Raw genomic sequence first — 21,885 nt, forward strand, 5'->3', positions numbered from 1 at the left:
CCATGTCGCCCGAACCGAGCTCCACCGCCGGCATCCGTCGCCGTTCATCGTCATCCTCACTTCTAATGTTGAAAAAGGTAGCCCAGACCTGGGTAGAAGCGCATACATGAGTCCAGGAGGGCTGCACGGCAAGAGCATTTTGCGTGCTCTGTTGTTAGTACATTTGTGCTACACAATACCTAAACATGCCATTGCGGCTCGTCTGCTCCGTCACGCGAATAGGTAGTCCCATGCAGGCCCGAAGGCTTTACCTATTCATTCAATGTCCTCCATGTTCCAAACACTGACGCCCTTCTTGTCCACGCTCTCCTTGAACTTGTCGAGTACCGCCTGACGCCTCGCCTTTTTCGCCATCAACCCGCCCTTCTCCTCCTGGCTGAACCCGCTCACCTTCCGTCGTGGTGGCGTTGCCCGAGCCGCCCCTCCCAGTGACATGACGCTTCCTGAAAAGCTCTGCCGCAGGTTGCGGGACGGTGTTGAGTCTGGAGACAGCATGATGCTCCTCTTGGATAGTGGCGTCACCATTGGTGATCCTTCGCGGCTCGTCGACCCGAGGCGCATCTTACGCAGCTGCGTCTCCAAAACATCGATGTCGCCGCTCCGTTTCTCCGCCAATGCTGTCATCCGATTGATGGTTCTGATTACAGCTTCCACCGTCGGTACGTTGGCACCTGCGCGACCTGCTGAGCTTGAGGCTGATGCAATTCGCGTTTTCAATATCGTCAACGCCTCCTCGGCCTGAGTGAGGAGCTTCGTGAAGTTGGCAAACTCGCGCCTCAGGTCGTTCTGCTGCGACGCTTGCTCCGCGCTCAGGGGAAGCGTCTTGGCAAGCTCGACCTGGTCCGGATCCAATCGTGTCATGATGACCCTCTTGAGGTCCTCTTGCTTGGCCCGGAGCCTCTGCATGTCGCGAGCTAGATCTTGACAGGCATCTAGCTTGTCGTCTCGATCTAGATCTTGCACTCGCCCGTCTTCGAGCTCGTTGTGGAGCTCCATGTCCAAGACTTCGCCTAGCTCCGAGACCTCGCACAGCACCCAGTCGTCAGGGTCTTCAAGGTCCTCTTTGGATCGACCGCCTTCTCTCCGACTTTCGGTATGGCCTTTGGTGAAGGCTTTGACGGCGCGGGCATTAAGTCCCAGCGTATCGATCATGGAGTTGATGTCGCGATATACCGCCTCGACCTGAGATGGGACGCTGTCCTCGGCTGGTGGCGCGTCGTTCGAGTGCGCGACGAACTCGTCCAGCTCTAGCGTACCCTCGACTTCCGAAGCAAGGATCCTTTGCAGCTCGTCGTCTTCCTCGTCGACCAGAGGCTGCGTCTCCTCCGCTTCTTGCTTCTCCTTCAGCTTCCGGCGCTGAATGAGGAATTGGTCCTCGGCATTTGCTAGTCTCTCCCGGCTGATGATCGAAGCCCCGAGCTGTGACTCCGCTGGCTTCTTGGGCCCCAGTATCTGGGATGCCATTCCAGGGGCACTGACTGATCGAGCAGAGTCAGATCTCATCACCCTCTGTGGCACAGCGCCGCGAACGGGACTTGGCGAACGGGGGCTTGCGGCACTCGGCCGCGGGAACAGCGGCGCGTTGCGGCTGATCTCGCCAAACAACGGCTTTGGCCGCTCCTGGTCCGCCTTGGCGGTAGCAGGCGCCTGGCGTCCCAAGCCTCCGAAGGAGCTCTGTGGGGTGAACCCGGGAGTTGGCGAAAGGCCGCTCGTCGAAGGGCTGAGATCCTTCGCGACATCCACACCACTGCCCTCTGAGGCATTGTCTTCGCCCAAGTCACTCTCGTCACCCTCATCCTCAGGAACTGATGGGATAGCAGACGCCTCCTTCGACGGGGCGCTGGGCAAAACAAAGTCGGGGGGCAGAGGCGCATCATCCGCAGGGGCAGGTTTAGAGGGCATGGCAAAGTCGGGGGGCAGCGGTGCGTCATCCACTTCCTTTGGTTTCGAAACCGTCTCGCCGACTTTGGTGAAGTCGGGCGGTAATGGCGCGTCTGTCGAAAGCTTGCCAGGTTTGGGCGTGGCGGCGGCGGTAAAATCTGGAGGCAGCGGCGCATCATCCGCCTTCGGTGGCGTCGTCGATTCGAACGACTTGTTGGCAGCATTCGAGGCCGCTGAAGAGGATGAGGACTCTCCAAGAGGGTACGACGCCTTGCTAGTGGTATCCGGTGGCAGAGGATCATCCTGCTCCTCAACTTTAATTTTGGGGGTTTCTGGCTCGACAGGGGGCTTTGATGCACTTTGCGAGAAGAATCCAGAGAATCCAGTACTTTGGCTTCCGAGCTTGGTGGGCTGGCCAAAGAGGGACGTCCCCGGAGCCTGAGCCGGCGATGAGGGAAATCCAAATCTGCCCGGCGCCGGAGTCGATTTCGGCGTAGTCGACTCTTCGTTTGACTGCGGGGAGAAGAGGGACTTCGGTGGCGCGGCTTGCGGCGTCTGCTCCGTCTGTTCCGCATCCATGTCTTCATCCTTGGCCGGGGGTGTCGTTGATCGAGGCTGGCTGTTCGCATCATTGAGCGCTGAACCGAATGCGTTGCCAAACAGAGAAGATCCTGACGGCGCGGACGGTTTCTCATTGCTATCGCTTTGCGATGGGTCCGCTTTGAAGGACGACTCGAGCTTGAACGGCGTTGAGCCGAAGAGGCCACCGGACGGCTTGTTGTCCTTGGCAGGGAACGAAGTGTCCGCGTTGGATGCGCTGGTCGCAAAAGGATTTATGGCGGGCTTCTTATCGCCGCCAAAGATGCTTGAGCCGCCGCTGCCCTCGCCCACCGATGCGAAGCCCGACTGCTTAGCAAAACCAGAGAAGCCGCCCCCTGAGGGCGCGGCTGTGGCTGCGCTTCCGAAGGGGCTCTGGTTGTTCCCGCCTTTAGCGAAGCCAGAGAATCCGCCAGCTGAATTGCCCCATGGCGATGTCCTCATGCCAACCTGCGATGCCTGCCCAAACCCTACGGCGCTCGGCTTTCCGAATGCCGGGGAGCCCGACGGCGCACCTCCGAAGGAACTAGAACCAAAGGTAGCGCCGCCGGTATTGGACGATGTCTTGGCGGCCGAAGCGCCCCACGGCGATGAACTCGATCCAAGCTGAGTCGATGCGCCGAACGCCGGCATGGCGGGTGCTGCAGACGAGCCAAATGCAGAACCACCAGTGCTACCAAATGGGCCGCTCGAGGCTGCAGGTACCGGCTGCTTCGGCGTAGAGGCAGCTGGGGCACCTTCGAGGGCTGCAAAGCCAGAGTAGGTCGTTCCCTTCTTAATGGAATCCGTGTACACCACCCACCAAGAGCAAAGAATACCTTCGTGAGTCAAGACCCATAGTCCTGGAAGAGGACCCCGAGACTCTTCGAGCTCTTCATCTGCCGGGATAGGTTTGTAAACCTTGTCCTTGCTTGACAGATCAATGGCGAATCCGACAGGCGTAGAGTCGTCCATGGAGTCAGTCATGGGTAGTGTCGGTCGCTTGGTATCGTCCAGGAGCTCTGTGGTGGTGAATACGCTAGTAATCGAATCTGCTGGCTTGTCCGTTGCTAGAGGCGCCTTGGATCGGCTTAGCAAGCCAATCTCCGTAGAAGCCGTAGACGACACGATAAGGAGGTCCTGGAGATCAGGTTCGAAATCCTTCAATCGAAGGATGGAATGGTGGGGTGTCTTGTCGAGAGCGAAGGGGGCAACGGGGTCAGCAAGCTTCTGGAACGTGAAAGATGCCGGTGGCTGCCTCGTGATAATATGGTACACCGAGGATGGTGGATCTGCGTTGGTGGTCGTGTGAATGGAGAGGAACAGGTTGTTTTCCAGCCACGTCAATGACGATACTGCAGCAAGTTAGGAAACAGAACATATATATGGTACAGCGAGCCGGATTTGCATACCGTGGCAGTTGTCCAGGCCAGGCGGTTTCGGGATCTCGGCCTTGGCCTCGCCTGACGGCGTCATTTGGTGGATGGTGCCGTCCGCCAACCCGGCGCAGAGCTGCTTTCCTTTCGTGCTCCAGCTCACACAGCTGACCTGGGTCTTGAGGGTGCTGCTCAATAACCTTTCATTGAGGTCGGCCATGTGCAAGTTGCCGTTGGTCGTCACAATGGCACACAGCTCAGCCTTTTCCGTCGTCGGGTTCGGAATCAGCGATCGCAGCGATTCGCCATTCGTTGAGAGCTCGAATGTAGTGCTCGTCGAGCCTTGTAGAAGGCTTTGTACTTCATAGACTGCAAGTCCGCCACCTGATTCAGCGGAGAGGACCAAGTATTTCTCGTCCGCGGTGAAGGCGACTTGCGCGATCCGCATTGACATGGGAACTCGAAGCTGCGGCTCGAAGCTTCGCACATCGGAATCGCCATCTTTCGGAGACTCGAATGCTTTTCGAACGGACTCGGTTGAGGCTATGACTAGCTGATCGGGGCCAGCGGCCGCGACGAGGCCCTTTCGCGACGCGATGCTGAGGAGGGACGAGGTTGGGGCGGGAAGCGAGGACGACCAAGGGCTCGTCAGACGAACCTTGGCGTCGCTGGCGACCGACAGAAACCCCAGGGCCTATAGTACAGTTAGAGAGAGCTTCCGTGTAACCAAAAATGCCATGGCCGGCAGAAGCGGGCGTACTTCAGTCTGTATGGTTTCCAGATCGGGGCCCATGTTTGCGCCTCCGGCACCTCCACCTCCACCCAGGGGATTCCCCGCGTTCGAGGAGAAGCCGAAGGCCATGTTTGCGGCGAGGAAGATCAGAGCCCCGGAGAGTGCTCGAGATATTATGAAGAGGTTTGCCGCATCGGTGGGTAGGTCTGCGTGAGGGAGCGACAGTTTTGATATTTTGGCGTCGCAGATCTTGAGAATCTGCTGCAAACCGGGGAAAGCAAGGGTGGCCCGTGGGTTGATTAAGCTGTCTTTTGACAAAGACCAAAGGGGTCTAGGCAAGACACGAAACGGGGGGGCTCAGGGACGCGTCGAGTGTCACAAGTTGTCGATCTCGGGGCGAGCGAAGAAAGGGCGAGTCAGAGCTACGTTGGCATCGCGGCCTTGGGAGCGGCTAATAGCAATGGTGATTGTCGCGACGAGCCTGCCCCAGCAACTTTTTGGAGCTCTTCCCCTACTACCATGCGACGTCACGTGCAGGCACAGCTGGTGGCCACCTCAGGCTTCAGCAGCCACGGTACGTACCGGCACGCCCAGCTGTAGTACTACCATCCACAGCCCCAGGCGTGGACCCGCCTGGTCGCCAGGCAAGCAGCGCCCGCGCCAGCTCCCTCCATATTTCCACAGCAGCCCGGCCACCAATCACGCCGGAGCGCCCACCGCTAGGGAGCTGCTTCCGCGCCCGTGTTTCTGGAGGCAGCTTTGGAGCCTCGTCATCCGCAGCTCTGCCTTCGCAACCTCATCCGCGACACTCAACACCCTTCATCGCCGACGACCGAATTCGCGACAGCCGCAATCGATCTCCCCACACCCACCCCGATAACAAATTCTCTCAGTGCCATTCTCGTCAGCCTCGTGGGATCGAGGAACCAACCCCGCGACGCTCCGTCAGCTGAATTGCAGCGACCGCCCACGATGCCGGGCTTCGACTTCTCCAACTATAACCGCAACGCGGCCCTGCACGCGAGGGGCGTGCCTCTACCCAAGGCCACAAGCACGGGCACGACGATTGTTGGCTGCATATTCGATGGCGGCGTAGTGGTATGATGCCCAAGAAGCGTCCTCTCTCTGCCCTCCTCCCCGTTCGACTGCAGACTGCAGTCAGTCAACGGGGGGCGCGCTATCCCGTGTCTAACGAGACCTTTTCATAAATCAGATCGCGGCCGATACCCGCGCCACGTCAGGCCCCATCGTCGCCGACAAGAACTGCGAGAAGCTGCACTACATCTCCCCCCAAATCTGGTGCGCAGGCGCCGGCACCGCGGCCGACACGGAGTTCACCACGGCGCTCATCTCGTCGCAGCTCGAGCTGCACTCCCTGTCGACAGGCCGCCAGCCCCGCGTCGTCACCTGCATGACGCTCCTCAAGCAGCACCTCTTCCGCTACCAGGGCTATATCGGGGCCTACCTCGTCGTCGCCGGCTGCGACCCGACCGGCACCCACCTCTTCACCGTGCACGCTCACGGCTCGACTGACAAGCTTCCGTACGTCACGATGGGCAGCGGCAGTCTTGCCGCCATGAGCGTCTTCGAGACGCAGTGGAAGGCCAACCTGACGCAGGACGAGGCCGTCAAGCTTGCCAGCGACGCCATTCTGGCCGGTATCTTCAACGATCTGGGCTCTGGCTCCAACGTCGACGTGGCCATCATCACAAAGGACAAGACGACGCTGAAGCGGAACTTCATCAAGCCCAACGAGAAGAGCGCCAAGCTGCAGAGCTACGCCTTCCCCAAGGGTACAACTGCTGTGCTCAACGAGAAGATCATCCAGAAGAACGACATTGGGCGGTATGTCAGCGTCCAAGAGGTGCCACTCGAGGGCGATACGATGGAGGTGGACAGCTAGATGAGAGGCTTCATGTACAGACAGGGGCATCCGAGGGCGCTGGAGGTCAATGTATCAACACACAACAACTGCGCTTCGGGTTTACTAGAAATGGAAGCGTTTATCTAACCACGCCAAGGCGGCAAACCATACAAGTGCAAGTCAAAATTGCGCAAATTTAGGTGAATATGTGCGTGCTCCTGGATGCCTGGTCTAGCCTAAACCCTGAGAATCTCAAGCCCCCTCTGAAGATATAAACAACAAGAGTCATACGCAGCCGCTGGCGGACAAGCCAGACGCAGTAAGTCGATCCACAAAAGAATTGAACATGGCGCAAGCCCTATTACACCGTACAGGGCGCGGAAAAGTGAAAGGAACAAAATAAAGCTGGCGGAATGCTCGCCGCAGCCAAGAACCCCAAAGGCTTTCGCCCAGTCAACGGGCGCCTCCAATGCGCACCTCACGACGCCGTCGTATTCGTTTGTAGCCAGTTGTCAGTCAACTGTTTGACCCGCTCAAGATGCAAGTTATCCCCAGTGCATGTGTTTGTGTGTTTGTGTGCTTTGTTTGTGCGTGTGTGATGCAGCCCCAGACTCCGATGTAGATGGGTATGATAGTAGAGGTCATGATCGTGAAAGGTTGTGTGTTGGGGGCCACAGGCCTCATTTAAGACCAAACATTGTCCGTGTGCGCGACTTGCTTCTGGCCTTCTTCTTGCTTTTGTCCTTGGCACTTTCGTCGTTGTACTTTGACTTGTGTATCCTAGATTTACTGCATGAGTGTCGCGCGCGCCACGACGCGGGAGAGAAGAAACGTACCAGCTGTTGCCTACCATGCTCATACCTTTGGCTTCGGCCATGCGGTAAAACTTGGCGCTCTTCTTGAGGTCCTTTCTGCACCCAATTCCCTGTGCATAACAGAAGCCTGCTTCCGCGAGAGCGTCGACGTCGCCCCAATCTGAGAACGATTAGTTACGTTGCTTAGGAGTGTGACACAAAGTCATGTCAACTTACTGCCGGCGATTTCAAAGCATCGCAACGCAAGCACCTTGTCTTGCTCGATGCCCCAGCCGTTCATGTGGCTGACGCCAAGCTCGTAAATGCTCAGCGCGAACTGCGCCTTACGTGCCTTGGTCTCGAGGAAGTTGGCCGGCTTCCCTTCCTTGGCCCGATCTTCGTCATCTGCGATCTCGACCTGGGCGTGCTCCGCAGCCTTTCGCAGCCATTGCACACCCTCTTTCGGGTTGGCTCGCATGCCCCAGCCGTGTCGACACGCCAGAGCATAAAGAAGCATAGCAGTGGGATTGTTCTGTCTGGCGGCATGCCGAAGATGATACGTTGATTCGTTCAACGAGCCATTCTCGTGGCATTCGATGCCCTTGGCCAAGTGCTCCTCCGCAGTCATGGTAGATGCTGAAGGGGGAAGCGAGCGAACCGTCGGCGAGGGACGTATCGTGCTGGCGGAGTCGCTGGTACCGGCTGATGCCGGAGTTCGCCCGCGCGCCACTGCATCGTGTGAGGGTGAAGTGCGCGTTCGTCCACGGGGTGCATCTTCAGAGGGACGCCCGGCGTCGGCAGATGGTCTGCTGCTGCTAGAAGATGTCTGGGCCGTGAGACCGAGTCTTGAAGTTTCCAAGCTTCTCTTCCCTGCGTCCATTGAGGGCCTCGTGATGCTGCTCATGATGCTTACAGCATCGTCAGGCACAGTTCTTGCTGAAGAGCTTGACGGCCGCGTTGGGGGCGACGGCGGTGCCCCTAGGGGATGCCTATGTGCATTGCTTGAAGGTATAGCTGGCGGCTCCCATTGGAAAACTGCACCAGGCTGGCCATCCGAAGGCTCAGAGCGTTGTATCACCTTTCCTCTAGGAAGAGAAAATTTGGAATAAATATAGGACGGAGCGGCACCTGTGCCGTCATCCATCTGTTGGTCCATAAAAGCCTCGCTATGCATGCTGACAGGGGTGTGGGCGGAGTCGTCAGCGAGCACAAAAGAAGGTTGGCTGTCGGATGATGCCTGTCTGGTCGGCATGTCGAGGCCTGGAGTTCCAGCTCGGCTGAGGGGGCGGGAAAAGTTGAAGGATGGCCGTGGGAGGGCTGAGGAGTCGGATGCCACCGAGGGCGACCGGCGAAAGGAGCCGATCGCGGGCGAAGGGTTGGCATTGGCGAAGGCGGCACTGCCGGAAGACAGCTTTCGCGCTGGCAGAGAGTGAAATGACCCAGCCATGTTGCTCGACGCGTCGTCATCCCCAGTCGGTGGTGATGACATGATACTCGACGACCGTTTCGGGAACACATTGCGCGGGGGTGCGAGGCCTAGCTCATCAAAACTGTCCTGCCGTGACTTGTCAAGTGAGTCGGCCGCGAACACGTTGTGTTGTGATGTCGGCAGTGCCAGCGACTCGCGCTTGCGCGCGGGCGATTTCTCTAGATGCGACTGCGTGTCACTCTGGAGGGGCGACGGTGACCGATCCCGTCGCGCCCCAAAGAGGTTCTGGCTCTCGTCAACCGTGTTCAGGTTCCGCCCTCGCGAGAGGTCCCGGGCATGGTCCGGTAACAGGGGGACCGGGACCGATTCATCGGGCGTGGGCGGGATTTGGCTCATCCGCGGATGCATCGACCTGGGCCGCTCCTCAGGTGTGAAGGCTTCCTCGACTGCGGTCTTCAGGCCGAGCCCTGAGTTGTCCAGCTCTGGAGACTCATCTGGGTCTGACGCGTCGTACGACATGGAGCGAAAGTAGTCGGAGCGGCCCTGTTGGATTAAAGGGCTCTCGACTGTCAAGGGCGGTAGCCGGCTGATTCTGTTGCCACCCTTGTTGCTCTCCTGCAACTGCCTGGCCAGCAGTCGACTCTGCAGGGCGAATGCATCCAGTGGCGATAGTTCCGGCGGCGCCTCACCGGCCACGTGTAAGCGTGGGGAGCGTAGTGGTTTGGAAGAGGTCGACGTTCCAGAATGATTCGAATTGGCTCGCAAGTCCAGCAAGCTCGGGCGGTTGGCCATGATCGTGTTCGTCTGGCACTACTTGCCCAGCGCAGGTCGATACCATACAGAACGGGGCACAAGCCTCTGGGACTATAGGCCGTCTCGCGGCGTAATTGGGTAGGTTGTAATCGGGAGCTGGCAGGGGATCCAGCGGTTTCGCTCGCTCGCTGGGGCTCCTCAAGATGGCCGGTGACGGAGAAGAGATCTGGGGGTAGAGCCAAGGGGCCTTAACGGCCAATATGCGCCTGGCCCGCTACGGGGTCGCGCGTGAATATCCGCTGACCGTAGGTCGTTGCGGTATCGATGCGCTGTTAATGAGAGTTTCCGTCTGTCGCATGGGCACGCGACGGCCAGGGCATCGAAGGACGTCGAGGAGCGGCGGGAGCAGGCACGCGCGTGTTTGTGATGGACGACAAAAGTTGCAATCCCATCCGGCTTTGTGGCTGCGAGCAGCGAGGCAGGCGTTTGACAACGGCAGCTTAGGCGTTGCGAGAGGGTGGCAGTTCGCCAAGCAGTGGGGGCGGTCGGGCGCAATGAGGTCCGTCGTTGGCGATTGGTGCGTAGGGGGGTGCGGACGTTGGTGTTGGTGAGTCGCGGGGACTGTTGAAAGGGCGTAGGTGTTGGTCTCGAGAAGGAGCGTGAGTCGCCGGCTGCGGTCGATGATCCTGGCTTGGCCGTCGGGTCGGAAGGTTGCTGTTTGCGCGCAGCGCTGGTGCTGTTGCGAGGGCGAGAAGGAGGTGAAGGAGCGCCGACGAAGGGGATGGGAAGAAGGGGGGGGAGGGCGCAGAGGTGTGTTTGTGGAGGCGGACGAGGTCAGGTCGGGGTGGTGGCGGTGGTCGCAGGTAGCTGCCGTGCTGTGGTGAGGTCCGGGTGGCGGTTGTGACCGGCGCCGTAGTACCTGAGTAGGTACTACAGGTAGGTACCTAGGAGGTGTAGTACCTCAGGGAGGTTAGTAGTACCCCCGTGGTAGTGGCAGTGGCACCAGTGGCAGTGGCAGTGGCAGTGGCCGTGGCCGTGGTTGTGAGTGAGTGGGTGGGTGGCTCAACGGTGCCCACAGTGGAGGACAAGAAAAAGGTGGGCGGGATGGGCGGGTTAATACGAGGCGGCTTGCCCCTGGAAGGAGTGCTAAAACGGCGCCCTGGATGGATGAATGACGACTCGAGCTCCCCGGCTGCACCTCAGGTTGGTGGGTGGTATGGTGGGAGGCGGCACCCGCTGCGCTCGCCGATGTTGCCAGTGCCACCCGGCTGAACTTTAGGTGCCTTCTCGAGTGCTATAGGTGGACATTCCCAGGACCAAGGTGTGGTACGAGGTCCAGGTCCCTGCCCGTGGTGGGGGGCAACCTAATAGAACGGAAGGTATGTAGGTTATCATAGTGCTACTAAGTTAGTACTAAGGTAAGGTAAGTAGTAGGTGGGTGCTGGCTGGGCTGGGACGGGTTCTCCTCTTCACAGGCGCGCATTTTGGTGGCATCTGGTACAAATTGCAGATGTTGGTAATAGGTAAGTAGTAGGTAAGCAGTTGGGACTGGAGACGAGAACGTCCTATGCGTCGGGGGCTCAGTGCACCCATCCATGGATAAGGTATGCCTGCTCCTGCTGCCTCGGGCGGGTGCTCGGGCTCAATCAAGCTCTACAACCTGGAAGAAGAGCCCGTGTGAGTGTGTGCTCTGGAGCCCAGGCCGTTCAAAGTCGTCGCCCAGGGTGCCTGCCGGGCCCCTCCAGAGGTGCCCTGGAACTGAACTGCCACGGCGGGCCGCCACATGACAACCTAATCATCATTCCCTGGGGGGCCCTCATCAACCACAAACAAACATCCATCAAGGCAAGGCAACCCCCCCCCCTTCCCACATTGGAGAAGCGAAAATGCTGCAATCACAGAGCCGAGATGCGTTGCTCGCGTGTCTGCGTCAAAGAACAAAGGTGCACTTCGCGTCGCTAGGAGAGGCGAGACCCTGCCCAGCCGGCCGGCCCTCCCTCCCTCATTTGATCCAGGCCAGGCCGCCTGGGGGTCTCTCGCCGTTTCCCGTCAGTGGTCAGTCCACACGGCCGGCCCTCGCCCGCCCTTGCAACGAGTCGAGTTGCTCTCAGCGCCCACGGAGGACCAGTCCCCTTCCAGCCTAGCCGGAGCGGGGGGGCCCTCGAATGGTGTCAGGGGCCTGGGGATTATAATTGGCAACGCCACCGGCCTGCGCGTCTGGGGTGCATGGTCTTGGTTTGGTTTCCAGAGAAGGGGGGAGGGGCTCTGAACGAAAGGGGTGGCGCCTGGTGGTTTCTCTGTTTTTTTTTTCAGGCACGGTGGTGTGTCCCTCCACTGGCTGGCATGCTGGGTAAGAGGTACCTAGGTACGTACTTTGAAGGACAGACTGACAGACATGTACATGCATGCATGCATGCATTCACCGTTATTAGGCTCGAAGGCTACAGATTGGCTCGTCTGAGCTACCGAATCCCTAACCTTGACGACTCGCTCGCGTGTGCCGCCGCGAACCCAAAACCCTGTCCATTCTCCCAGAGAAGCGAGAGGGAAACCTGCTTGCCTACCTACCCCTTGGGATGCGACCACATCATACAAATAGTACGTAGTACATGCAGCCCAGCATGGTAGGGTGCTATTACAGTAGCATTGCCCGCGGGGGCGGTTGGGAAAACGGGGATCGGAGATGATTGCTCCTCGAGGATGAAGCCTCGTACGCATCATACCCTCTATGCAAGTCTCCGCCAGCGTCTTCCGTGCACGTTGATGTGTGCGTGGCTCGGCAGCGACGAACCCAGGCAGGCTAACGAGCAAGACGAGGCTCCTTGCGGCTCGTCGGGATTCCCGCCCCGGCGAGATGACGGTCGGTGGACGAGGCTGTGCGCCCGGGGGAAAGAGGGCCGACCATGACGGCGGCTGCGCACGCTCTTTGATACCCGAGTTATCATTACTGTCACGATACGGCCATGGACGCCTCCAAAATTAAGGTCACTTGGTGCTTCCAATGATGACGTTTTGATGGATGTCGTGATGTAGTCAGACACGCATGCGGCATCTTGAAAAGTACGTCACCGTGCCTCGGATTAAGCACCTTTTGGCCCCTATTTTCTACCATGCGCGCATGCATACACACTGTACAGTATAGCGTGTATGCACTTCGTAAAGACGCCCGCGAGTACGAAGCAAGTCGCAATGGCATTCTGTCTGTCTGAGCTGGCGCAGGCAAAGTCCCTCCCCACACGCAAAGCACGAGCTTCGCATGGCACGCGCATTCTTTCCGCAAGCCAGCCACCATATCTCGCCTACGTACCAGCCAAAGTTTGACAGCCCGGTCGCCAGGCATGCAAAAGCACATCCGGCGACGGGCATCAGTGGCCCCTGCAGATCGTCAGTCACTCCCGCAAGCCATGTGAAACGCCAACTGTGCCGCGCCGGCGCATCTACGCAGTCACTTCCGGCCTTACCAACCCAACCAAGCATTTAAGGTACTACCTCACCTGCTATAGGTACCTAGTACCTTGCTGGCCTCTCGATATATCACGGTTGAGCCTCACACACGGAACCCAAACCACTGGGAATTCGCCAAACACCACGCATAGATTGCGCCGCCGCGAGAGAGAAATCATTTTCAGCGTGGCCTCCTCTGTCCAACCACCGCCCAACCCCGTTCAACACCGTTTGGCTTCCCTCCCAGTTCAACATTGATACCTAGTCCAAAACGCCTGAGCCTGTATGCATACCCACACTTGTCGTCGCAAATACAACCCTTGTACAATCCCGAGCCATCGCCGCGGCCCCTCACATATCCTTGGTGCGCAACTTTTTAAGTCGGGTGGTGCCCTCAAACAGGCCGCGATCCACGGCGGCGGCGACCGTCAGCGTGCCGCCTACGATGGCGCAAAGCCCAGCCAGGAAGCCCAGGAACGTCTTGGCCGGCTGCTCACGGTTGATGACCTTCATGGGCGAAATGTCCTGTCCCACACATCAGCACACTGATTTGACCGTTTGGATGCGCAGTGGAGGGAGGACACTTACATATGAGAAGAAGACACCTGGGATACCTCCACGGGAGTGCTGTCGCTCGGCATGGCCCTCGGCGGCGTCGTTGCCGCCGGTCAGGCTCCGCTTGTGGCTCGTGACCGAGTACTGATGAGTCTCGACGCTGCCGTCAGCGCTGCCGTCGATGCCAACCAGCTTCTGCATCTGCTTCTCCCATCCAAGAGGCAGGTAAGACGTCGGCACGATCTTGACAAAGTACATGTAGTTGAAGTTGGGGTCCTGGGTCTCCTGCTTGACCCCGTCAAGAGGGTTGACGTGGTGGTTGGTCCAGGGCATCGCCTTGGCGCCACCCAGCTTTTGCTTGATGGCCTCGGGGAGCTGTGGCCCGAAGCGCAGCTGGTGGATGACGTGGGTAAAGTCGTGCTTCTGGCCGTTGGGCGTATCCCAGTAGTTCTTGAGGTCGTGCACGTGGATGTTGCCGTTGCTGAAGCTGCGTCCGGGCGCAAGGTGGAAATTACCCACGACCTTGTTCACCGTCAGATCGCCCTCGATGCGGCAGCCCTCCTCCCGCTGCTCATCCAGCTTCTCGGCGTAGTGTTCGCGCTCGCACTGCTCGACGCCTTCGCCGCGGCCGAACGCCCAGCCCTGGGTGGCATACGCCTCGCGGACCTCGTCGCAGGTGTTGCAGCAGCCTTGCTTGATTGCCGTGGCTGGGGCCGTGGCGCCGTAGCACTCGCCGCAGTATTTCGGATCGAGGTGCTCGGCCTTTTCATCGTGGAGGGCGAGCGACCTGGTGTCGATGACGCCGCCGCCCTGGGACTGCGGTCGGAGGCGGACCTTCTTAACACCATGCGCGACGCCGTGCTGCTGCTCTCCAGATACGTCCATGACATCGAGGGTCAGAAGCTCGCATGGCATCTTGGGGAAGGTGATGTTGAGATGGATCTCCATGCGCTCTCCTACAGCAGGACCGCGGTTAGATGACTCGGGGCCATTGCGCAGACCACGACCCGGCGCGCCGACGGAAACATACCTCGGCCCTTGTCCACAATTAGCTCGGGGTGTACCACGATACGGCGATAGTCGGCCCATTCTCCCCAGGCCAAGAACAGCACGACTAGCAGCGAGACGATGGTGACGATACCACCGCTCGTGGTGCGAATGCGCGCGTCCTCGACCGTCTTGGTGAAGGCATCGAGCCTTGTGAACCTGGACTTGGGTGGCATCGTTGCGACAGGTCAATCAATCGTCGATCGGTTCCAGGTGCCAGAGTATTCTGTGCTTATGATGTGCTTCAGATTCGCCAGGCAGGGTCCTCGTTATGGCGCCGCAAATGGGAGATGACGACAGGACACTGAAAGTCAGAAAGGGAAAGACGCTGCGACTCAGGCGTGCCCTGCGGCAGAGGGCATTGGCGCGGCAGACGGCTGGCTGCACAATGGCAATGGGAGAGAATCCAGGCCAGGTCAAGTAGCCAGAAGACGGGAGGAGAGAGGAAAGCGACGTCGGGGCAGGTTGACGCTTGAGGCCACCGTCGCAAGTACAGAAACATGCATGGAGCTACATGAGTGGCCACACGCCGCGCTGACAGGGGTCGGTGCACAGTGCTCCCGTCCTTGAAAGCGCTTCACCGCAGCCCTGGAGCCCAACTAGTACCCCACGCTAAAAAAAACAGAGGCCAAGGTCCCTGAGGCCCCTCCCTGGGCAGGCTGACACTGCCGTTGGTGGTCGGCTCCTAACTTGTGGTACTAGGTACCTACAGCTCCGTCACCGAAAGCACCAGTCACGCTTGAGCGGCAGACCCATCCGCCGGCAAATCGCCGGTTCCTCTCGATCGGATTTGTATCGTGTGCCTTGTTGCGACTGCAAGCCAGCCATTGACCCCAACGCACGTCACTCATCGTCAATGCGCCGCAACAAACGCCAACAAGGGCCCAATTCTTGACTGCATTAGATCTGCGACGACGCCCGTGGCTTTGAACCCGCCCCGACGTCTCACACACCTCACATCTCTCCGCGCCGAGATCATAGCGCGACGGCTGCATCCGCTTGCATAGGGCAGGCGCCCGCAAATTCCGACCATGTCGTCTAGGCCCCCGTCACGCGTCGTCTTTGTCGGCAACATCCCCTACGGTGCGCAGGGCTCCTCGCCCCTCACTGCTATCGCAGATGCTGACCTACGTGCAGGGCTGTCCGAGGAGCAAATAACAGACATCTTCTCGAGCGCTGGCAAGGTCGAGCGCTTCCGCCTCGTCTACGACTCCGAGACCGGTCGCCCCAAGGGCTTTGGCTTCGCAGATTATCCCGACACAGGTGCGACGAGATTCGGCCCTGCGATGGTGACGCTTCCGCTGACATAGGGTGTCTAGATTCTGCGGCGTCCGCCGTTCGCAACCTGAACGACTACGAAATTATGGGTCGCAAGCTGCGTGTTGACTTCAGCAACGAACAGAAGAGTGGTGACGATGACAACAACCAGGTTTGCTTGCCTACATTTGTTCCCCATCAGGTCGTTCCTCTCTTAACACTTTCTTTTAGACATCAATACACATACCCACTGCCGCCAACGGCGCAGGAGCGGGCGCGTATGGCTCCCAAGCCAGCTCCCTGCCCCCGCTTCCGGCCGGCAAGGAGGTTCCTCCAGGGGTAACCTGCACCGATGCCATCTCCCGAACCCTCAACACGCTTCCGCCGCCGCAACTCCTTGATATCCTCGGGCAGATGAAGGCACTTGCCACGTCGGATCCACAGAGAGCCACCGAACTCCTACAACAAGCCCCCCAGCTCACCTACGCCGTCTTCCAATCGCTGCTCCTCATGGGCCTCGTGTCGCCCGAGGCGATTCAGTCCGTCTCCGAGCCAGGTGCCCCTTCTGCCGTGCCACAGCCGGCTGCCGGCTTTCCTGCCCCGATCCCCGGGTACCCTGCCGCGAATAACACGCCGCCGGTCGCAGGCGCACCATACGCGCCGCCTCCGGCAGCGGCCCCGGGGTACGGCGTTCCAGCGCCAGTTGCCGCCCCGCAGGATACGGATGCTTTGATACGGCAGGTGATGGAACTGCCCCAGTCGCAGATCGACCTGCTCCCAGAGGCCGAGCGACAACAAATTTTGGCTCTAAGGGCAAGCTTTGGCGTCCAGCCCCGGAGGTGATTGCAACGCAGCCATGCCACGGGCTCCGCTTTGGAGTCTGGGGGGCCGTCGCCGCTATAGACATAATGCGACGTCCCTATGCCGGGAGCGCGAGGTCTGCCGCCCCGAGACGGGCACGACCCCAAGCCATTCTCATTGGAAGAATTCTCATTGAAGGAAGGCAACCACCTCGGGAGGCCCACGCGATCTCATGGACGGGGGTCAGACAACACATCACCGATACCTACATTCGGCAAGCGAAATGCCGGAATAATGCATATAGCTACACGTGAGGGTAGCAAGCATAAGATTTCAAGTGGCAGCCAAGACGGTTTGCCACCATTGGGCGACTGCTTGAGGTAGCAGTAGAGGACTATGGAATGCCCCACGGGAGCTGGCATCAAGGGAAGGCGTCAACGCGTATTGCGCGACAATGCTCAAGGGCTCCGCCGAGCACTGTCTAGCCAGGATGGACCCGGGTAGTAAAACCATAATTGCAGTCCCTATCCGATTACGCTTTGCTTAGTGATGTCAAGGGAGAAGTAAATCCACAAGGAAGGAATCTCAATTTTCCTGTGCTTGTAGCATCATGCAAATGACTGACTATACGACATCGTGTTCTGGCCAGAAAGGAGGCTCGCTTGTATACATCTAATGGGATCCTTCACCCTAGGTATGTACAATGGGTGCATATTACCCCAATAATCGTGTGCTCGTAGGGGGTTCCTGCCAGGTCCGTGGCAGCCCAGGTCCACTCTCGCCAACGGCAACCCCCCGGGGGGAAAAAACGAGACGCCGGATTCCCATCCCTCCTTGAATACCCCCATTCCATTCCATTTTAGATTCTTCCAGTCTTATGCACTTGCCGCCAAGACGCCATATACCAAAAAAGAGACGGGAAAAAGGCGAGAGAGCCGGGAAAGGAGAGAGAGGGGGGGGGGGCGAGAAAGAGAGGGGGACAAGGGGCATATGTGACGCTATGTGGGACGTGTCCCTTGGGCGATCGATTATACAATACCGTACACGCGCTTGGCAATCATGAAGCACGCCAGGCCAAAGAAGAGGAGCCCGGCCGTGATCCAGAAGAACCACTGCAGGTCACCCTCGTACTCTTGGCCGGGCACCCAGACGTTCATGCCCCACAGCCCTGTGATGATGTTCATGGGCAGGACGATGGTGCCCAAGACGGTGAGTTTGCCCAGGACGTCGTTGGTCTTCTCCGCTCGTTCGTTCATGCGAATGTTGATTTGGGCCAGGTAGTTGCCGTGAGAGCGAGCCAGTATCCTAGGGTAAAGAATGTTAGCCGCCGTCAAGCAGGAGGCGACGTGGTTTTAGAAGAAGAAAAAAACGTACTTTTCGTAATGGCCCAGGTTGGAGGTCATGGTGATGATGTGGTCCTGGATGTCACCGAGGTAGAGGCCTATCTCAGATCTCGGCGCCACCTCCCACCGCTCGTTGCATCGCTTCGCGAAGCCTTTGATGACGTCCGCCTTGTTACCTAGCAGCCGGTAGAGGCTCATGACCCGCTTCCTGCAGTCGCCTACGCGTCGCAACATGTCGCTCGAGTCCACAAAAGTATTAGAGTCGTCATTCTTGCTCGGCTTCTCGCCCTTGAGGCGTTTGTCAGTCGACGAATGAAACTCGAGGATCTTGTCGTCTATCTCGTCGACCTCGTCTTCAATGTTTTGAATCAGAGGCTGAAACACGTCTGTGATGTCGTCGATGATGGCGTACGAGATCCAGTCGGAAGACAGAATGAGGTAGTCCCGCAGCTGCCGGATGCGTCGACGGACATTGGCCGGGTGAGGTGTCATGGAGAAGTGAAAGCTGAGCACGCCCTCTCGGAACACAACCACGTACATGTTGACGGGCTCGAGATGATCCTCGCTGTTGATGTCCTGTTCGAACGTTCGGTAGTTGACAAAGTAGTAGTGGCGAAACAGCTCGACCTTCTCGCGCGCCTCTTGGAGCATGATGTCTTCTGCCGTCAGCGGGTGGATGCCGAATGCCTTGGAGATGACCTTCATCTCGGCCTCTGTCGGGCACAGTACGTCAAGCCACCACACCGGCCTATCGCCATACCTCACAGGCCGGGGCGTCGACGTGGTCTCACGTGGACCCGGCTGCGCCTCTTTCTGGGTGACCTCGGGCGACTTGGTGGCGATGGGCGTCGCACGCCCCGACACGGCTGGAGCGTCGTGGCCCGGTGACAGTGCCCCGTCGCGGCGAGGCTCGGCGAGTGACGGCTGTCGGGTTGAGAGCCTCGAATCATGGTCACCGCCATTTGAGTTTTGTGGTCTCAGGCCCGTTGACGGCTCGTCGTCGTCATCATCGTCATCGTCGCTCTCGCTGTCCGACAAGATGCGTGGATCGGGAATGAAGAGCTCTCGGAAGCCTCCGCCAGGCTGGACCAGCTCGGAAATGGTTTGGCTGTGTATGGTGCTCTGGAACTCTTCGTTGAAGTAGGTGAAGCGGTAGGGTGCATCCTCATAAGCCTGGAACCACCCTTTCCTCACTGGGCGCAGCCGGCCGTTGATCAGCTGGGGTTCCGTGATCTTCTTTACGCGGACCTCCTCGCTCCGGTCCTCCTTTTCAAAGTGACGCCACTCCTCCAGCACGGACAGGTCCGGCCACTGAGCGCGGCGGCGTCGTCCTCTGTATTGGTGGGCGGCAACATCGCGAGAATGGGCATCCTCGTCGCCGAGCTCGGACATGTCGGGGGCGGGGAAGCAGACGTCGCCGGCCGCCTCGGTCATACGCCGTGCGAGGTCGGCTCGATGATCGCGCACGGTGCCGTCAGCCTCGGACATGGCCTCGCCTGCGTCGAGCGAGCCATGGGGGCTGCCACTTAGGGACATTTCATCTCGGATCATGACGTCTCCAAAGGCTAACTCGGGGCGGTCTACCCCCCCAAAGGCCGGCGACCCGGGTACCGAGGGCGGGTGGTTGACATCGTAGCCGTCCTTGACCGTCAAGTTTGCGGTCAATCTGGTCCGGGAGGATCTGCTGGACGACCTGCGGCTTCGGTTGCGGCTCGCGGCGCCGTAGCTCGAGGGACCCGTGGGCGACGCTCGAAACCTCGCAGACTCGGAGAGCAGCGGGGCCGTCTCATCCCAGGGGTTGGCCTCGTCGGCTCTCTCGCCATCGCCGCTGTTGGGGGTGTGTATGGAGCGCAGGCGGCTGGCGCCCGGGGTCGAGAAGGGGTTGTGGAAGGGGCTCGTGGCGGCGACGGTGGAGGGCCGTCGTAGCCGCATGGGCTTGTGCTCTCTAATGGTAGAGAGAGACTCGGTCAGTCTGCTTGATGCATCGAACTCGAATGGCGAGCGACGGCGACGGGGGGTTGGTGGCATATGCGGGGGGGGGCCACGATGGGATGGAGGTGGACTCACCTGTGGTCGAGCAGGGCCTCGCTGTCGATGCTCGTGCCGCTCAGGTTGCCGGTGGGCATCTTGTAGAAGCCCTCGCCCGCATCCTCGTGCATCTCATCGTGGCTATCCTCGGTGAGGGCAGCGAAGCTCTTTCTGCGCGCGCGCTTCTTCTTTCCGCCGCGATGGCCCTTTCGCTTCCTCGGCTGGCCGCGGGGTTTTCCCGATTCCTGGTCGTGCTGCTGCAGACGGGCGGCGGCGGCGGCAATGGAGGAGGAGGAGGCGGTGGTGGTGGTGACGGCGGCGGCGGGCGCAGACGTCGGCGGCGGTGCTCTTCCTGCAGCTGCAGCTGCACCTGCGCCTGCGGCACCACGAGTCGTGGTGGTGCTGCGACGCTCGTCCGCCATGCCGAGCCTGGAAGCGGGGTGCAGGGCATGAAAACGATTGCTCGCCATTGTGCCGCGCGATCCCGACGACCTCACCCGAGCGAGCGAGCGAGCGTCGGACGGGGGGTCGGGCGGTGTGTGTGTGTCTTGATGTGGTGGGGGATGGGTATTATGTTATGTGGTGGTGTCGGCGCGGCGGCGGCGGGCGGTTTTTTGTTCGTTTTGGGCGGGTTGCGGAAGCCGGAACGTCGAGCTTCTCCAACGATCGCTGGACATGGAAGCTGCAGGGACGCTAAGGCCCCCCGAGGAAATCGTGATGTCACTCGCCCGCCTGCCCACTCACTCACTCACTCACTCACTCACAGCGGGAGCCCAGCTGAGCTCAGCTGAGATGCTGGAACAAACCTATATGTTAGTTAGTACGTACCCCCAACAAGGCAGGCGGGCGAGCGCCCACTTTTTCATGGCCTGGCCCGATGGGTCCCTTTCTTCTTCTCTTCTACTAGTTATTTCTTCTCTCAATACTGCAACTTACTCGTCGGCTTGCTTCTACATCTCCCGGTCCCCCATATCGCCGGGCACCCGCCTGCCCCCCAGTAGTTCCTCAGTACCTGGCAGCACCCAGTATACAAGTCGGGCCCCGGCCATCGTCTGCCCAGACTGTCCCCGATGCATCGTAAAACACCTGCGTACCCCCGAAGCGTCGCCGAATGCTCCCCGGCTCGCGGGCACTCGTCACCCCGGGCTTGTGTCCACCGTACCGTTCATCATGCACTTTGCAATGCGCCTGCCGGCATCCGCCGTCGACATGCGCCTTCCAAGCCGTGCCTGTGAGCGAACGCTCATCCCCGAGGTCCCTCCACACCAGCACCTCGGCGTGCTGGGGCGTGAAGGCAACCGAGAAGTCTGTGGGACACCATGCGCAGGAGCCAAATGCTCTCCCGCCCCTGTCCATCATGGCCGCTCTTCGAACTCGCGAGATGGCTGTGCTTGGATGTCGGCTCTGTAGTACGCAGCCTTTCTCGTGGCTGTCAAATGTAGTCCAGGTGTTATGACAACAGATCTCCAGACAACCCATGGTATCGATGGATACTGCATGTCGCCTCTGCTCGTATAGCCAAATGCTGAGGACATAGAACCTCCCTTCTATGATCTTTGGGATCGTGACGAAGTGGGTCCGCAGTGCGTCTGGTCCGCCCTTGGAGCAAATGGACGTGAAGGTGACGAGCTTTCTCTCCAGTAGGTATTCGGCATATTCCCGATGCTCTTTGCGGCTGGCGCCTAGGCGGTTATGCTTGAGAGCAAGTTGCACATGGCCATGATAGATGATGACTGAGTGAAGCCCGAGGTATGGTGCGCCCTCCCGCATTCGACCCCGTCCTAGTGGACACAACTCAGGCTCCTTCACCATGAGATCGTCAAGCAGGGAGAAGTCGTGGAGTGTCACACACTCTTCGCACACCCATTTGCTAGGCAAGTCGTAGGCAACGCCGAGTAGATACTCCATGTGGTCCTTGTAATTGAGCTGCGCCCCGGCCCCTTTATGGCTGAGGATCCTGTGAAGCGCCGAGCATGTATGTGAGGCGAGGAGGCGAGAATAAGC

The 21,885-nt window shown here is 59.4% G+C and overlaps 6 protein-coding genes across 7 annotated transcripts; 2 read left to right on the top strand and 4 right to left on the bottom strand.

Moving 5' to 3' along the window:
- Window positions 1-55: 55 nt before the first annotated feature.
- On the bottom strand, window positions 56-5,039 carry JDV02_001253 (uncharacterized protein). The gene is made up of 3 exons (XM_047982165.1): window positions 4,594-5,039; window positions 3,870-4,527; window positions 56-3,812 (listed from the first exon to the last, which is right to left on the bottom strand). Exons 1-3 carry the CDS (start codon window positions 4,693-4,695, stop codon window positions 256-258), a joined length of 4,317 nt encoding a protein of 1,438 aa, XP_047838127.1. The 5' UTR covers window positions 4,696-5,039; the 3' UTR covers window positions 56-255.
- A 213-nt stretch (window positions 5,040-5,252) lies between these two features.
- On the top strand, window positions 5,253-6,717 carry PUP1 (Proteasome endopeptidase complex). The gene is made up of 2 exons (XM_047982166.1): window positions 5,253-5,664; window positions 5,780-6,717. The coding sequence occupies exons 1-2, from the start codon at window positions 5,539-5,541 to the stop codon at window positions 6,467-6,469; spliced, it is 816 nt and encodes a 271-aa protein (XP_047838128.1). The 5' UTR covers window positions 5,253-5,538; the 3' UTR covers window positions 6,470-6,717.
- JDV02_001255 (uncharacterized protein) lies at window positions 6,562-10,274 on the bottom strand. 2 transcript variants are annotated; one of them, XM_047982167.1, is made up of 3 exons: window positions 7,462-10,274; window positions 7,267-7,405; window positions 6,562-7,210 (listed from the first exon to the last, which is right to left on the bottom strand). In XM_047982167.1, the coding sequence occupies exons 1-3, from the start codon at window positions 9,443-9,445 to the stop codon at window positions 7,111-7,113; spliced, it is 2,223 nt and encodes a 740-aa protein (XP_047838129.1). In that variant the 5' UTR covers window positions 9,446-10,274; the 3' UTR covers window positions 6,562-7,110. The 2 variants fall into 2 exon arrangements, with proteins under 2 accessions (XP_047838129.1, XP_047838130.1); XM_047982168.1 differs by having other exon boundaries at window positions 7,267-10,274.
- Window positions 10,275-12,855: 2,581 nt separating this feature from the next.
- ERV46 (ER-derived vesicles protein erv46) lies at window positions 12,856-14,917 on the bottom strand. Its single transcript, XM_047982169.1, has 3 exons — window positions 14,436-14,917; window positions 13,439-14,361; window positions 12,856-13,375 (listed from the first exon to the last, which is right to left on the bottom strand). Exons 1-3 carry the CDS (start codon window positions 14,626-14,628, stop codon window positions 13,202-13,204), a joined length of 1,290 nt encoding a protein of 429 aa, XP_047838131.1. The 5' UTR covers window positions 14,629-14,917; the 3' UTR covers window positions 12,856-13,201.
- Window positions 14,918-15,284: 367 nt separating this feature from the next.
- Window positions 15,285-17,168, top strand: JDV02_001257 (uncharacterized protein). Its single transcript, XM_047982170.1, has 4 exons — window positions 15,285-15,535; window positions 15,590-15,715; window positions 15,772-15,881; window positions 15,941-17,168. The coding sequence occupies exons 1-4, from the start codon at window positions 15,484-15,486 to the stop codon at window positions 16,550-16,552; spliced, it is 900 nt and encodes a 299-aa protein (XP_047838132.1). The 5' UTR covers window positions 15,285-15,483; the 3' UTR covers window positions 16,553-17,168.
- On the bottom strand, window positions 17,081-20,505 carry MNR2 (CorA metal ion transporter). Its single transcript, XM_047982171.1, has 3 exons — window positions 19,921-20,505; window positions 17,885-19,798; window positions 17,081-17,815 (listed from the first exon to the last, which is right to left on the bottom strand). Exons 1-3 carry the CDS (start codon window positions 20,349-20,351, stop codon window positions 17,539-17,541), a joined length of 2,622 nt encoding a protein of 873 aa, XP_047838133.1. The 5' UTR covers window positions 20,352-20,505; the 3' UTR covers window positions 17,081-17,538.
- Window positions 20,506-21,885: the final 1,380 nt, after the last annotated feature.

This window comes from Purpureocillium takamizusanense, chromosome 1 (assembly GCF_022605165.1).
Source record: "Purpureocillium takamizusanense chromosome 1, complete sequence".
In the NCBI taxonomy this organism is placed as follows: Eukaryota; Fungi; Ascomycota; class Sordariomycetes; order Hypocreales; family Ophiocordycipitaceae; genus Purpureocillium; species Purpureocillium takamizusanense.

Coding starts and splice junctions, on each gene's coding strand:
- JDV02_001253 (XM_047982165.1), bottom strand. CDS start 4,695: ATGGCCTTCGGCTTCTCCTCGAACGCGGGGAATCCCCTGGGTGGAGGT. Junction 4,528..4,593: donor TGGAAACCATACAGACTGAA/GTACGCCCGCTT, acceptor ACTGTACTATAG/GCCCTGGGGTTTCTGTCGGT. Junction 3,813..3,869: donor TGGCCTGGACAACTGCCACG/GTATGCAAATCC, acceptor AACTTGCTGCAG/TATCGTCATTGACGTGGCTG.
- PUP1 (XM_047982166.1), top strand. CDS start 5,539: ATGCCGGGCTTCGACTTCTCCAACTATAACCGCAACGCGGCCCTGCAC. Junction 5,665..5,779: donor TATTCGATGGCGGCGTAGTG/GTATGATGCCCA, acceptor TTCATAAATCAG/ATCGCGGCCGATACCCGCGC.
- JDV02_001255 (XM_047982167.1), bottom strand. CDS start 9,445: ATGGCCAACCGCCCGAGCTTGCTGGACTTGCGAGCCAATTCGAATCAT. Junction 7,406..7,461: donor ATGCTTTGAAATCGCCGGCA/GTAAGTTGACAT, acceptor AATCGTTCTCAG/ATTGGGGCGACGTCGACGCT. Junction 7,211..7,266: donor AGCATGGTAGGCAACAGCTG/GTACGTTTCTTC, acceptor CAGTAAATCTAG/GATACACAAGTCAAAGTACA.
- ERV46 (XM_047982169.1), bottom strand. CDS start 14,628: ATGCCACCCAAGTCCAGGTTCACAAGGCTCGATGCCTTCACCAAGACG. Junction 14,362..14,435: donor AATTGTGGACAAGGGCCGAG/GTATGTTTCCGT, acceptor GTCCTGCTGTAG/GAGAGCGCATGGAGATCCAT. Junction 13,376..13,438: donor CAGGTGTCTTCTTCTCATAT/GTAAGTGTCCTC, acceptor TGTGTGGGACAG/GACATTTCGCCCATGAAGGT.
- JDV02_001257 (XM_047982170.1), top strand. CDS start 15,484: ATGTCGTCTAGGCCCCCGTCACGCGTCGTCTTTGTCGGCAACATCCCC. Junction 15,536..15,589: donor TGTCGGCAACATCCCCTACG/GTGCGCAGGGCT, acceptor ACCTACGTGCAG/GGCTGTCCGAGGAGCAAATA. Junction 15,882..15,940: donor GTGACGATGACAACAACCAG/GTTTGCTTGCCT, acceptor ACTTTCTTTTAG/ACATCAATACACATACCCAC.
- MNR2 (XM_047982171.1), bottom strand. CDS start 20,351: ATGGCGAGCAATCGTTTTCATGCCCTGCACCCCGCTTCCAGGCTCGGC. Junction 19,799..19,920: donor GAGGCCCTGCTCGACCACAG/GTGAGTCCACCT, acceptor CTCTACCATTAG/AGAGCACAAGCCCATGCGGC. Junction 17,816..17,884: donor AACCTGGGCCATTACGAAAA/GTACGTTTTTTT, acceptor TCTTTACCCTAG/GATACTGGCTCGCTCTCACG.